Genomic DNA, 14,986 nt, shown 5'->3' with positions numbered 1-14,986 from the left:
TCCTTTTACTGGAAGAAGACGCTACCGCTCACCCACGACACTCACTGGGACTTCTTCACTAGGGGAGGTGACGCCACTGGTCCGGTTTTACCGGCAGTCACAAGTTGTACGATTTAAGTAGTATTTTCCGGTATCGCTGTTAAGTAGGCGAAGACACGAGCCAACCCGGCTCCTGGCGGCAGCAACAGGGCGCCCGAGCCAGTCAGTCAGCCAGCCAGCTGCCAGTTCACCACTGAGCGAGATGCTCGCGTCGGCTCCAGCCCGCAGCCTCGAAGGGAAGAAGCGCGACGGGCGAAACGAGACGCCGAGCCTCCTGGACGGCACAGGATGCGAATGGTGACGAGGCGACGGAGTCTATGACCACAAGACGAACTGAGAGGATGTAGCGTCGCCGCCGCAGCTTTCCCAACTAACGTCCGTAGAGTAGAAGGTAGATAGCCGAGGAAAGAGCTAGCTTCACTAACATTTACATGTAAAGTTGTTCGTGGGGGCGGTCGGGGGGAGGCGAAACTGTGGAGCCGAAGCCGCCTGGAGAGTTGTGGGAATCAAGATGCTACGAAGAAGCCTCAACCGACTGGTATGTATCAGTTTGAGATTGTCAGAAACCCTCATGCCCACGCACGTACGGGCGCGCGCGCATACACACAAACACACACACGGGGTTATTTCATTAGGTTAGGCTTGCGAGCTCGGCATAATTTGTTTGCCCACAGCTGTTGGTCTCACTCGGCTGTAATTGAGCCCAGTTGGCAGAGGGGCGAAACTGCTAAAGGCAAGTTCACGCGAGTCAGGAAGTCAGGAGAGAGAAGACTTTGCAAGTTGATTGACCTGCCCTCCTTCCGCCCCCATTCAACCTTAAAGGACAACCGACATCTCCGGACAAGTTATGTCCGTAATTTGTAAAATGGCTTCAAATGACTTCTATTGAGCGTATTTTAATAAGATTCCACCGCATACAGCTATATTTTACGTTTTAAGACTCGCTCTGATTATTCAGGAAGCCTTGTTTTTGAGTTGGTGACGAGTCCGTACGTGACGTCACGAAAGGGCCGCCGCCTGACCGAAAAAAAGACACATTGTAGCATTTTGCTGTTCATGTTTGGTCTGAGAACCGTGTTGCACCCAAAAGCCGCTAGAAGAGGGCATCCAAGCTCCATATAAGGAATTTATCAGCCTGTGGAAGCGGAGGTGGCCGCCTGAGGTCGCCATTTTGTGCCTCTTTTTTTTGGATGAGAGATTTTCCCCCAATGTTGCCTCAAAATGGCACATATCATTCTTCAATCGATTGCAAACATGTATGCTTTCCTTTTCAGAACTATTTGAATCATATTCATAACTGGATGTGTAACAAGAAAGCATATTCTTCGAATCTGAAGCCATTGTTTTGATTCACAAGCAATGCAAGACGTCTTGGCGTGATGTCACAAACTGGGGGCGGGACTTTCTGAAAATGCCCAATTCGCAGCTCAATTTTTTTGCAGATTTTGGACACTTTAAGTCATTTTTATTGGTGTTTTGCATTTGACTGAAAATATCATACTGCGTATTTTGGGTATTTTAGATGCTATAAAACGTTTTTCTGATGTCAGTTAAAAAACACAAAAGTGACGTCGGTTGTCCTTTAAGGTCATACACATGCAGGGATTCCTTCAGCTCTCTCGCCAACATATTCTTAAGTTATACTATTGTTGGTACAGTGTTAACATGCTTCACAAGTATAGAAATGTATGACTGGGAACCAAAATGTAAGCTTTGACGAACATATGACCCATTTGGCCTGTCAATAGCAATTTTGGTCCATTCACATTGCACATTGAACTTTAGAGTTATAATTGCTGTCATTTGACATCAGGTGCAAGACTGTCAATGATTTATTCCCCCCTCACACTACGTTTTTAATCTACATCATTGTTCCTCAAGAATAATTTGAGATTTGCTAGCCATTTGGAAGAATTCTGACTGATCTTTCAGGAGCCACAGAATATTTAGTTTTGCGGCAATATGAAAGCTAATGCTACCAAAAGAAACTCATGATGCTCTTCTTTCACAAACAAAAGGGTTATTTCTAAAATTTTCTGCTCTTTTGGTAATCAGTAGTAAAACGTGAATCTGTTTCTTCCAAAACACATTTTTTCAAAAATGTTGCAAAATTAGAGAAACCAACACTTATTTATTTATTTTACTTTAAAATTCTGGTCTGCCTGCATCACACACTTTTTGCTGCCTGGGCTGCTTGCATCACACACTTTTTGCTAATGACTGCGACTCATACTCCGTTTCTAGCACATATACACATATAATAATAATAATAATAATAATAATAATAATAATAATAATAATAATAATACATTTCATTTATAAGCGCCTTTCAAATCTCTCAAGGTCACTTTACAGTCACAGGATAGGTTTTTCTTTGGGTGAGCAGCGGCAGCCACACACGCCAGCATTCATTCAACCCGGAAGTAACCCAAATACATAGAAAGCAAGCTAGCTAGCTAATAGATAGCTAGCTAGATAACCAGCCAGCTAGATTGCCACTAGATAGCTATCCAGCCAGATAGCGAACAGAAAGCCAGCCAGCTAGATAGCCATGCTCTGTTCAAGTGCATGGAGCCCTAAACACTTTAGTCAGGATTCTTTGCCACTTGAATGTGTGTCTCAGAACACAAGTCGCACCTGTTTAAAAGTCACTTCCTGTCAGTTAACGCTTGTTTGCGGCGCTGCAGCAGGCAACCCTCGGTTCCATCACAGAAAGCATAATGCAACACTTGCGTCTTTTTTTAATGTAATGAATGCACGATCGAACAGTGAACACCGCTTTGGCGGATTTTTCTAACTTGTATATTTGATCGTCTCACCCACCATTGGTTTGCTTGCATTTCCCCTGATTGTCAGGAGTGATGAGAAGGCTGATTGTAAGCTAAGACGCCTCTTTATCATCATCTCCTGCACCAGTAACGTGTTGGCACCAGCGTGCTAAATCGCAGGGGATCTGCAGACAAGATGAGGCGATATCATAATGATGGTGTGTGACGCGCTGCCTGGCCTCTCTCGAGACTTGCCAGGTCAGCTGAAAGCGCTTCCTTGCAGGAGACGATTGCCACTGTACTTTCCCCTCGCTGTAAGCAGTAAATAATATTTTGTGCCAGGACCTCAGACATGGATGCACACGCACTGTTATCTTGGGCTTCTAAATAACACCATCCTGTGCTTACCCACGGGAAGACAAAAGGGTGAGGGTGGTGGTGATGGGGGGTTGGGGGGGGGGGGGGGGGCTGAGGTCGGCTCGTAAGTGCTTCTACCACAAGTATTAGAGGAGGCACATTGATTTCACTTGACTCTCACTCAGTATGTGTGTTTATTTTCTTGAGAAACGTTTAGGATAGTGTTGAGATTTTTTTTTTCATCGCCAAGCAGTCAGGGTGGGGCGGTGGTAGTGAGGGGGATGCGTGGCAGCTCCAGAGGTTATAAAATGGTCTGACAGGAATGCAAAATCCCACAGTCTCCTTTGATGTTGGTTCAAGCCCTTGAAGGCAGTGCTGTGTTCTCAGAGAGGTGGAGCCTGGCAGTAGGGCGATAGTGCCTCATTGCAGAACATACGAAAACGGAGCTCCAAGGTCCAACACAATCATTATTATTTTTCATATCAAGTCATAGAGGTGAATCCATTGCGGGTTCTTACAAGTTTTAGTTGGGATCGGGAATTTGCAGACATTTTCTCGATTCGCTGTTCTTTCAGAAAATATCTTCAAAACACAAAATGGGCTGCCTGATCTCCCATGTTGAATTCGTTGCAACTGCTCAACTCCCCACATCTGATGTCATGTTCCTCTTCAGACCACAAACTAGTTAGCACCTGCTAATCTGGCCTTTTAACAGCCAACTCGCTGACTCGCCCACTTCATTCACCAGCCCAGGCCCTGCTTTTTAAAAGCCAAACACATTCAATGTTATAGGTGCTACCCCTCATGATTTTAATTTATATACTGTACTCTTTTTATACTATAGTGAGTAAGTTTTACACTTCCGACTGGCTGCTAGGTCTTGAGAGTATTTGAATGCGATTGGACAAATGAATCGTAATGTGATTGGATGAATGAATCGGGAGACAGAGACCAATGAATCCAAGAATGCAAAAGTGCACACACAAAGTTACATGAATAAATAGAAAACAATTTAAGAAACACCAGCTTCCAAGTGCTGAATATTCGGTTAGATTTTTATTTACTTGTGGAGAGTTAGTCGTACCTGTTGGAACATCGTTGTAAATACTTTGACGGATATGAGACAGCAGTCCTTGAACAGACGAGAGTTCTCTTTTTGCTAAGCAATTGAATCTGGAGGCCACACACACGCAAAGGCATATCACACAGAATAACCGTGTGATTTATTCGGCCATTTTTGATTAGGAGCGGCGAATGCATATGGATTCTCGCTGCTCGGGTTAGTCTCATCGCAAACTAGCCGGCTGTAAAAAATTGTTTTCCTTCCTTCCTCTCACTTTGCAAACTGTAGACTACCAAGCATGTCTGCGGCAAACGGGAGGTAAATATAATGACAGGCGCAGTGACTGACTGATTGTGCGGTGATGAAATAAAATTGAGGGGGCAGCCTTGAATTAATTCAGAGCCTTGACTGAAACCAGTGGTGGGTGGATCTTTATCTCACTTGATGGACAGCCTTTTTTTGCACTCATCCATTTCAGTTCAAAAGGGAGGTTGAATTCTCAGTTTGTACATCTGAATAATTCAGCTTTCTTCATTTAATTTGAATTATCTTGCACATGGTTCCTCCCGCCTGACCCGCCTCGCCAGGCTTGTGTGGTACGCCAAATGCATCCTCATCATCCATTTATGCATAAAGGCTCCTCCGGAGATTTTCAGAGCGACTTGAATATAGAGATGCTTGCGTGTATATATATATGTATTATATATATATATATATATATATATATATATATATATATATATATATATATATATATATATATATATATATATATATATATATATATATATATATATATATATATATGTGTGTGTGTGTGCTTGCTGTTTTTTTTTGTCAACCCAACTTTGCTTTTCTTTTTTTTTTCATCACCTGAAATGATTGGGTGTCCGGTGAGAAGAGAGGTAGAAACAAAAACGACAAGGATTTAACGAGAGCGTGGGAGGCACAAGAGCGGGCTCCACTCCTACACACAAAACTCATAGATTGTCAACAGCCCGTGTTGGGAAACAGCCAACAATGTTTATCTCCATCGTGAACTCACAACCAGGGAGGCAGCGTTTTTCAGTCAAGCACCATGCTATTTTAGGGTAGTCACAGCTCATTGATGGGGGAACTAGCTTAAATTATTTTTTTTTTAAATCATGTGAAAATTGAACTTGAACTCATTTAAAAATGATTTATACAGGAGCAGTGACACAATATGCTCCATTATTATGATGTACTAAAAATATTGAAGAGATAGACACTTGTTTGTTTGTTCAAGAATTCATGTTCGAATTCACATACGTGAAGACAAAAATAGCTGTCTCAAGAACCTTCCTCTTTCGTAGCTGAATATAGCGAATCCTCACTAACAGAAATAGTCCAGAGAGTGCAGGGACTCTGTTAGAATAAACAAAGTCAATTTATGACCACACTACTTTAAATTCTCTTTAATTATAGATTAAAATGTGGCTAGACTGCAGCTCAAAGTCTCCTTACCTTTTGCAGAAACTTGTGATTTATTTATTTATTTATTTATTTATTTATTTATTTATTTATTTATTTATTTATTTTCTCCTCAAGAACCTAGAATATTTTTCAATTTTGTCAGTTCCTTCTAATCCCTGTGGCAAATAGTAATGTGAAGGCGGAGCAGAAAAAAATCATAATCTGCTATCCAGACCTCAAGCTCATGGAAATGGTCATTTGAAAATTAACTTCCCCAGTGAATTCAAAATGTCAATGTCTCAACTAAAACATTCCTTAGTTTATTCTCGTCGGGTATTTAGTCTGCGTTTCCATTTCCGTAGCTGTGTGCTTTTCGTCAGAAAAAGTCAACACGGGCCTGTTTCAGCTTCGCAGACTTTTCTTGGTGACTACGCTTTGCATTATCTTCACTTTCGATAACATTTCTTGATAATTTTGTGGTTTTCTATAGTTTGCCGTAGCCTATCCATGCTGACTTTGGGAAGAGGCAAGGTACATACCCTGGACTGGTTGCCACCCATTTGCACGGACAAACCACCACTTACACTCAAACCAAGGCGTCTTAAACTTTTTGTTATGCAGGTGAACTGGAGATGTGTGATGTTTTAAAACTGATTTGCTCTGATTTTGAAGTTATCAAACGTATAAATATTAAAACTAGGCCCCAACTAATGGATTAAAAAAATGCCTGTCCTGACTGTTTTGGCAAAATAAAACCATGATGACGATTAATCGGCCAATGAATTGAAATCTGTTTAATGAAGAAAAAAATGCCTTTAATTATTCCAAACATATAAATTTCAGATGGAATATTAAATGAAAACATGGTCTGTTACTGTTCCTCCTATTTGTTTAATTTTACAACAAAGAGGAAAAAAAGTAAAAAAAAAATGGCAATTGTTTTTGTAGTGCTTAATTCTTTCATGGCATCAATGTTTGGATGCTGACATCTTTTTCTGATGTTGTTAAATATATTTTTGAGTACTTTCTAATACAGGCCGATTAAATCGGTCAGGTCTAATTAATATAAATAAATAAATATAATCCAAGCAAATTTGTTATTCCAGGAGTGTGTATCAGACTGGTAGCGCTGCACATTAATCAGTACCTTTGAAGTAACTCTCAGCCTCAAAAAACTTGAAGGTAATTTATTACACCGGCATAGATAAAAAAAAAAACATGTCATCTTCACAAGGTCTTAAGCACCGAGCGATGCAATAAATTAAAAAAAATGGACAACAATGACAAATCAGTCAGCGTTCAGTAGGTTGTAGTTCCTAATCCCCATATTTAGTCCGGGTCCACTGTGATGGAACAGGATTGCTCGCTGCAATGTTGTCACAATCGGTGGTGATATTTCCACAGTTGCATTCCCACACAACAGGTAAATTGCTCAAGTAGCTGTGGCGCAATGCAAGCCGTGTCTTTAGCGAGGCTTCGAAGGTCACAATGAGAAAGCAGCTTGCAACACAAGATCTTGTTTCGCCTCCACCCCCCCGCCCCTTGTCATCGAGGGACTTGGTGCGATGTAGGCCAGTACCAGCCCATGGTACAGAACACTCAGTGTCTTGTACAGCTGGGGGGATTCTCACAGAACAATGATGAGTCTTTAGCCATCAATGAGAGCTCCATAGGATCAGGCCTCTAGTTGAAGTTGTCGCTTGGGTCAGCAGTGTGTGCAAAGAGCAGAGGAGTAGCCTTTGATATGGACTCATCATGCTCTGACATTGCCCAATTTGATGTGGTACGGGGGGAAGGTAAATCTTTTCTCACTGCTGGGTGGAGGTATTGGGTTTCTATCAAAGTGTCGATTTACATTAATGTGGATTATTTAAGCGGGAGACTGTGTTCATTAATTTGCACTGATTTCATAGTCCCTTGGCATTGATCCGTTCAACTGTCAAATGACTTTTTAATGACGAGACTAGAACCATTTGAAGAGGCAAAAATTCACTTTTGCTGGTTATAAACGGATTGAAAAAATGAGAATGAATACACACCACTGTAAATTTTTATTGTGATTAATTTCAACTGTGGTATGTCTGAAAGCGTGATGTTATACAAATTAGACAAATTAGCCCAATTTCTTTGTTGCACTGGAAAGGCAAAGCAAAGAATAACTGAGACATTCATTACTTCTGATTTCTTTGAGCTATGACAACTTAAAAAAAAACCCGAAGATTTAACGTGACAGTTCGCCTTCTACTGTCAAACGAGCACACATTTGGTTGTGTAATCTCCTGGCAAAGTCACAAAACAAGTGCATCTACTCGGGATGAGAAATGGCACGATTGTCCCTGGTAATGCTTTTGTACCCTTGACGCCTCGCTTTTGTACCTTGCGGGCCCTGGGAATTATACTGTGCTTGCTATGGAGTTAAATAACCATACATTAGTGTCGACCGTGCATTTCAAAAGGCTGATATGGACTCCTTATGCACAGCGGAGTATATTTTGCCTGGTTCTTGCCAGCAACATTGTTAGAAGGTTCCTTTTTATTCACAAAGCATTTAACATATCGGTTTAATCTTATTATGTGAAGCATTTTTCTTGGGGTTGGCAGGTTTCTTTTTCAAATTGCATTCATGACCAATTTTTAAAAACATTTCCAAATTAGCCATTTGCAAATTGAATGTGTACTGTCCTCCTTGAGCGTATCAAACTTGAATTTAGCAGTCAGCCTAACTCCTCTTGAAAAATAAGATGAGTCAGGATGTAGCTTCACCAATTAACATGTAAACATCATTTTTTACATCATCAATTTACATCATTAACGGGGTCAGAACAGAATGATTTGGAAATTTAGAAAAATACACTATTTTCCGCACAAAAAAGCGCGCCCAAAAACATTAAATTTTCTCCAAAACCCACAGTGAGTTTTCTAATCTGATATGGCTAATATCCAGATCAATATTCATATTTCTTGGACTGAGTATTTTAGATATTTTCTAAAGCTCTTTTATTCCAACTGTGAACACAAAATTGTATTGTTTTGTTTTTCTCTTTAGCGTACCTCCATCGAGTGGATAATGAAACCAACTGCAACCAATATTGTTGCTTCTAATCCCAAAAATTAAAATAGGCCATTCAGTGAAAGTACACGTTATAATCCACAAATCCACACACATTTCTGCACTGAGACTACTAAAAGCTAATCTGATCTAATCTGAAGTGCTTTATAGTACAGAAAAAAACAAAAATCTAACCAGGGGAAAAAAATACTAATCTCACAGAAACTGAAAACATCTGGTTTTGCGTTCTAAACTGTTTAGAAGCTGTTGATGAAGCTTTCACAACAGTTTGCGACATAAATATCCTCATAATTTTGTCATCAAAACAGACTGAACACAGTAATATTTTAGTCTGACTCGCCGATGATGGAAATTAGATTGATGTGGCTCTGACAGATATTACAACTAAATTGATTATCCATTCAGCTTGTTTATGCATCAGGTACAACGTCATAATGCGGAGACTTGGCGTTTGCAGCATTTCAGCTGTTCTGTCCGTCTAATTCAAAGCGCTGCGCGCCGTGCACGTGCAGGTCATAAAGAAATCCAAGTTTAGTTTCCCCCATCGCACTGTCCGGGTCCCACCGAACCCTCACACCTCATTAAATATGTTGAAGTACATTTCACCAGTGGATTTTCTCTATAGCTTTTATGACAATCTTTCTGTGCTTTTGGGGCCTTTCCCTCTTTACTAATAATGCACATTTAGTTTGTGAGCGTCAAGACACGTTATGCATGCCCACTTTTACTCCCTGAACACTAAATTACACTCATTGTCTTGAGACTATTGTACGCTTGCTTGCTCACACTTAACTCTAGCAACTGCAGCTGTTATGAGTGACAACACCTTTGTCTATTGTTCTCTTTCATGCCTTGAATTACACAATACACACAAACAGGCAAGACTTTAGTTTTTCTGTCCATGGTGACTCGCCGAGTAAGGAGTGATAAAATGTAATGTGTGACCTTGTGCAACTGTCCAAACCACCTCACATCATCCAAGAAGGCAACACAGCCCTGCGTTGCCATTGTCATAGTTTAAAAGTAAAATTTGAAAATAACTTTTCCCCTGACGTAAAAGATGAGTTTCAATGTCACCTTCAGCCCATGGAAGTTTTTTGTGCGACTCTCAGACTGCACATCTTTACTTCTTCAGTGAAGCGGCTCTAATGGCAAATATTTAATACCTGAGGTGGTGCAATTTAAAAGAGCGAGTTGTTTTGTGGTTACAGTGACAAATACTCATCTGAAATGTGTCGGCCGACTTTCGTTGGTGGCGCTGACACACTTCCAAACTGACACGTTGCGGCATCCAAAATAGGTTGCCTTCATCCTCACTGGATGTATGCGAAATGAATCAAACTCCCACACTCAATTGCCGTACGGTCCCCCCGTTTGACACCTTACAATTAGGCTTCAACATTTTCTTCTTTATAAAGGAGGAATAAAAGTATTTGAGACATCCGCTGTCATATTCTGAATCTTTGTCATATTATGTCATCAGCTTTCAAAGCAATGCTGCAAAAACACACTGAAATGTTTCTTGTGCAAATTCATTGTGATGGTGCTACATGTAATTCTCTCGTTATTCTCAAACTGACACATCCATTGAACTATGTGTAGGACAATTGTAAAAAAAAACCTATTGTCAAATGATCACTTTAGCTCTACTTGATACCTCGGACATTGTTTCAGTGGTTCCTTCCTGGTAGGTACCACTTACATTAAGGAATTAGATTACATTAATTTAGCATTTATTAGTGCCCTCCATACTTATTTGTCATGTCTTTTTTATGAAAATACTAGTGCAGCATGTTCTTTCAAGACAAATTCATTGTGTCTTCTACACACTTGTCCAATAAAGATTATTCTAATTCTAATAAAGACAAGAGGGTGGCAGGTCATCAGAGTTCGGCTAAATTGTCCCAATGTGTGCGTAATTAGATCTAATTTGATGGAATGTTTCAAGCTCACTCGATTCGCTAATGTGCCATCCATCCCATAATATCGCTCCATTGGGAGCTGGTTATGTGCCTTATTGATCTAATTGGTTTTCATCACTGATAATCTTTCATCAAGGAACACAGGCTACGTCTTTGTATTGACTTCATAGAGTTTGACTTGTCCGTCCGTGCCTGCTAACTGTGTTTGCATCTGATGTCAAGGCGAATATGATCGGCAGAGTATTTATTTGGCGGCAGCCTATTGCACGTCCTAATGAGCTGACTATTTTAAAAGACCTATCATTGCTTTACTCTTCAAAAATGAATTCAATTCCATGACCCTCATCATGTTTTATGACAGGAGCAATGAAGAACCGTTTGCCGAGACTGAAAAATAATGAAAAATAGCGATGTAGTTCTCCCCTCCATCGAATAGGAACAGAAAATAAGCACAGTTGATATCCCCTCCAAAATAACGACATGGTGTCATCACTTGTAGCAAATATTAATTTCAAGATAATGTTGTAGTCATTACCTCAGTGGCGCCGTTCCTGAGGTGATGTCATGTTGGAAGTCGTCCAGCTGCTCTTGGTTACGCACCTTTTGCCCATCCTTCCTCTAGCAAGTTACATGGTCATTTCCAGTATAAATCTAGCGTTCAAGCTACTAATGTTTCTTCGCAAATGTCATCAGCAAAGTCATAGCTTGCTTAGGCAGCTCTTCAGCAATTGTGTGTTTAATCTTCATCAAAAGCCCGCTGCAACCTTTCGTTATTGTCGACATTAGCGTGGCTCAAGGGCAAGCCACCCTCTCACAGTTGGCTGCAGGTAAAAGATCGTTCCGTTGTATACCAGCAAAGCCATTGCTTTTGTTTGTGAGTGTTTCAGAAAACAGAGGATGACAGATTCGGCCATCTGAGTTGAATAAATGTGCAACAAGAGTCCTTTTCATTCCCACCTGGGGCAGTCTGGGGGGGGGGGGGGGTGTCACTGTGGTTTTAATATCAAGGAGCTGCATCTGCCCATGTGGGTTGTTGTTGTTGTTTTGGGGGGTACATCTTCTCTCGCAGTCTTTCTCCCTCCCACTCTGCCGATCCTCTGGCAGCCACCAGCCGGGTTCATGTGGTCCAGAATTTATTAATGCGTGCCATCCAAGATGGACACACACACACACACACACACACACACACACACACACACACACACACACACACGCACACACACGCATATGCGCACACACGCACGCACGCACACACACACACACACACACACACACACACACACACACACACACACACACACGCGCATACGCGCGCACACACACACGCGCATACGCGCGCACACACACACGCATATGCGCACGCACACACACACGCATATGCACACGCACACACACACACACCGAGGTGTGAACATTGCTGCTTGCGCATACAGAGAGGCCTTATGCAAACATTCTTGTCCCTGTCTGCGGTACAGGTAGTGTGAACGTCTTGGTGGATGAATAAAAGCAGCGTAACCTTTTGTTTCATGTGTGATTTCATCTGTGATGTCGAACGAAGGGTTGCATAATCTGAAATTCAGATGCTCGAGGATTTGTTTGAGACCAAAATTCCTGTGAGATCACCATCTCGGCTGCTCTAATTCTTGCTGCTACTGGCAAGCGGCGAAGTGGAGATGTTCATCATAATTGGCTTCCTCAACCCAAGTGTTGTCCAGCCTTATATTCGATAAAGCGAATGGCCAGCTTGCTTTTCACATTTTTACAGGGACAGTGTTGCCAAGATCAAAATAATCTAAATTACTGCGTTGGTTTGTGACCGGGTCTTTTCTCCTATTGAACCTCGCGCTACATTTTTGAAACCAGAGGGGAATGATTAGCTCAAGTACTTTCATGAATGTTTATATTAATCGACTGGAATCCAAACATTTGCTGCCACTGGTAAACATCTGCTGTTTCTCAACGGATATGCGTCGAAGAGGGTCACCTAGATTGCCTGTGAAATTCCTGTGAAGCTTCTTCATATGTGTAAAAAAATACAAATCTATTCTTGTCGACAAGAACAAAATACTTTATATGCTGTATTTGATGAGGTTCATTGGGCCACGAAAGATTAGTCCAAGTGATCTAAAAACAGATGGCACACTTCTTTGAAAACAGCTGGCAGTGAATATTAATGAAAGAGTTGAATGTAAAAAAACTAATTTTAATGATCAAGGTTTTTTTTTTGTTTTTTTTTTGCTTAACCTTTTCAGGGACAGCCGTCACTACAGTGGACAGTTTGTCATGTTATCCCGGTCACAGTGTGCGTGAAAGGGTTAAAATGGGATCATATTATGACATGAAAATATTAAGTCTCTTTCAAATAGATCACATGGAGGTTTTTATTTCTTTTGTTTTTGTTTTGCAGTTGAAGGAACTTATTACAAAGACGGCAAAATAAAACATTTCAGGTGATGAACGATGGATATGAGAATGCCATTCGGAAGAGGGGAATAATGTTGTGCTGTTACTGGGTAACCAACACGACTATAAAATGGAACAATGCGTGACCTTCACTGAAGAATGAAAAACAATACGTCACATTTTGTCATCTCTTGTGAAATGTGATGTGAGGCAGCGCTCCTTAAATGAAAGTGGTTAGGTGTAAAAGCCAGAGTAAGAGGCTCAGTGAAAATGGTGCCTCGGGGAAATGCCGAAGCAAATTACACCTTCAGAAAAAAAGCAACACTCAAATCCAAGGATTTAAGCAGCATCTGTTTCCCTGGTCTTACTTCAACCACCGCCCCCTGCCTAACTTTCAAAAAGAAAACTCCAATTCATACTACTCACAGTTGTCCATTAGTACCTTTAATTTTTGTGCTACATTCAATTGGTATTCACAGATTAACCCTCAATGTCTTCATCTTGACTATCCTGAATATCTTGATCCCACATCCATGCTTACTCTCTGCTCCTCCCCACAGCTTAAAGGCGATGAAAGAAGAGTAGACAGTCGGACTATCTACGTTGGTCATCAGCCATGTTCTGCGAGCGAGCCTTTTATCCCGCCAAAGTTTTGTGACAACAGAATCGTGTCGTCCAAGGTAAGGCACACACACGCATCACAGCCTGTTTTAAATGCGTACGGGTTTCTCCCTACCGCACTCTTGTTGGAGTAAAAAAATTTTCAACTTAATTATAATACAAGAGGAACTGCAACAAAAAAAACTGTCATGGACTTCATACTAGTGACGCCATGCAATAGAATAACTTTCACCCTTGTGTCTGCATACTGTATGTGTCTGCAGACACATACAGTATGCTTACAAACAACAACCCTAACTGTTCCTTTCCCACCACACTTGGAGGATGCGATATTGTGGAAATCACTGTCAACTCTGATCATTGCAAAGAAACAACCGACAATTGTCATTTAAATGAAACTTAAGTTCGGCTCTTTGTTATGCGACGAGACAGCAAACAGGTGGAACAAATGATAAAAGTTCACTCAGCCAGATCCAGGCATGATATTTTGGGTTTTCTTTATTTGAAGTCGCAATGGATGTCAGTTTTCGGCAGACCACAGGTAACACTGCTCTCCAGGCTGTCCTTTCTCCCTCTTCTTCCTCCTCGAAGTGACTTCCTCAGTCTGGTTTTAAAGGATAACCGACGTCTACGGACAAGTTGGGTCCATAATTTGTAAAATGGCTTCAAATTACTTCTACTGAGCGTAGATTCCACCGCATATAGCTATATTTTATGTTTTAAGACTCGTGCTGAATATTCAGGAAGTCTTGTTTTTGAGTTGGTGACGAGTCCGTACGTGCCGTCACTAAAGGAACGCCCCTGACCGAAAAAAAGACACATTGTAGCAGTCCTCCCATCACGTCAATGTATTTTGTTGTACTTGTTTGGTCTGAAAACCTTGTGTTGCACCCAAAATCCGCCAGAAGAGGGCGTCTAAGCTCAATGGGAGGAATTTATCAGTCGGTCGAAACGGGCTGATTCATTCCTCACAACAGCTCGGTGGCCATTTTGTGCCTCTTTTCTGGGACGCTACACTGCAGTCCAGATGCCTCAAAATGACACGGAAGGACTTCTTTAATCGATTGCGAACATGTATGCTTTCCTCTTCAGAACTATTTGAATCATATTCATAACTGGATGTGTAAAAAGCATATTCTCCGAATCTGAAGCCATTGTTTTGATTCTCCAGCAATGAAAGACGTCTTGGCGTGACGTCACGAACTGGGGGCGGGACTTTCTGAAAATGCCCAATTCACAGCTTGATTTTTTGCAGATTTTGGACACGTTAAGTCATTTTTATTGGTGTTTTGCATTCAAATAAAAATAT

General features: G+C 41.2%; 1 protein-coding gene across 5 annotated transcripts in view; it reads left to right on the top strand.

The window, feature by feature from the left end:
• Positions 1-14,986, top strand: part of atp11c (ATPase phospholipid transporting 11C (ATP11C blood group)) — a 45,510-nt gene continuing 30,524 nt past the window's right edge. For all 5 annotated transcript variants that reach the window (XM_088989802.1, XM_088989801.1, XM_088989797.1 and 2 more), the window contains exons 1-2: positions 1-577; positions 13,617-13,736. In XM_088989802.1, the coding sequence (XP_088845928.1) occupies positions 551-577; positions 13,617-13,736 (147 nt within the window). In that variant the 5' untranslated portion in view covers positions 1-550. The remainder of the gene's footprint in view (positions 578-13,616; positions 13,737-14,986) is intronic.

Source organism: Hippocampus bargibanti, linkage group LG02 (genome assembly GCF_051943395.1).
Source record: "Hippocampus bargibanti isolate YZ-2025 linkage group LG02, ASM5194339v1, whole genome shotgun sequence".
Lineage (NCBI taxonomy): Eukaryota > Metazoa > Chordata > Actinopteri > Syngnathiformes > Syngnathidae > Hippocampus > Hippocampus bargibanti.
The sequence above is the reverse complement of the archived record's forward strand: the minus strand, read 5'-3'. Positions and strand labels throughout refer to the sequence as shown.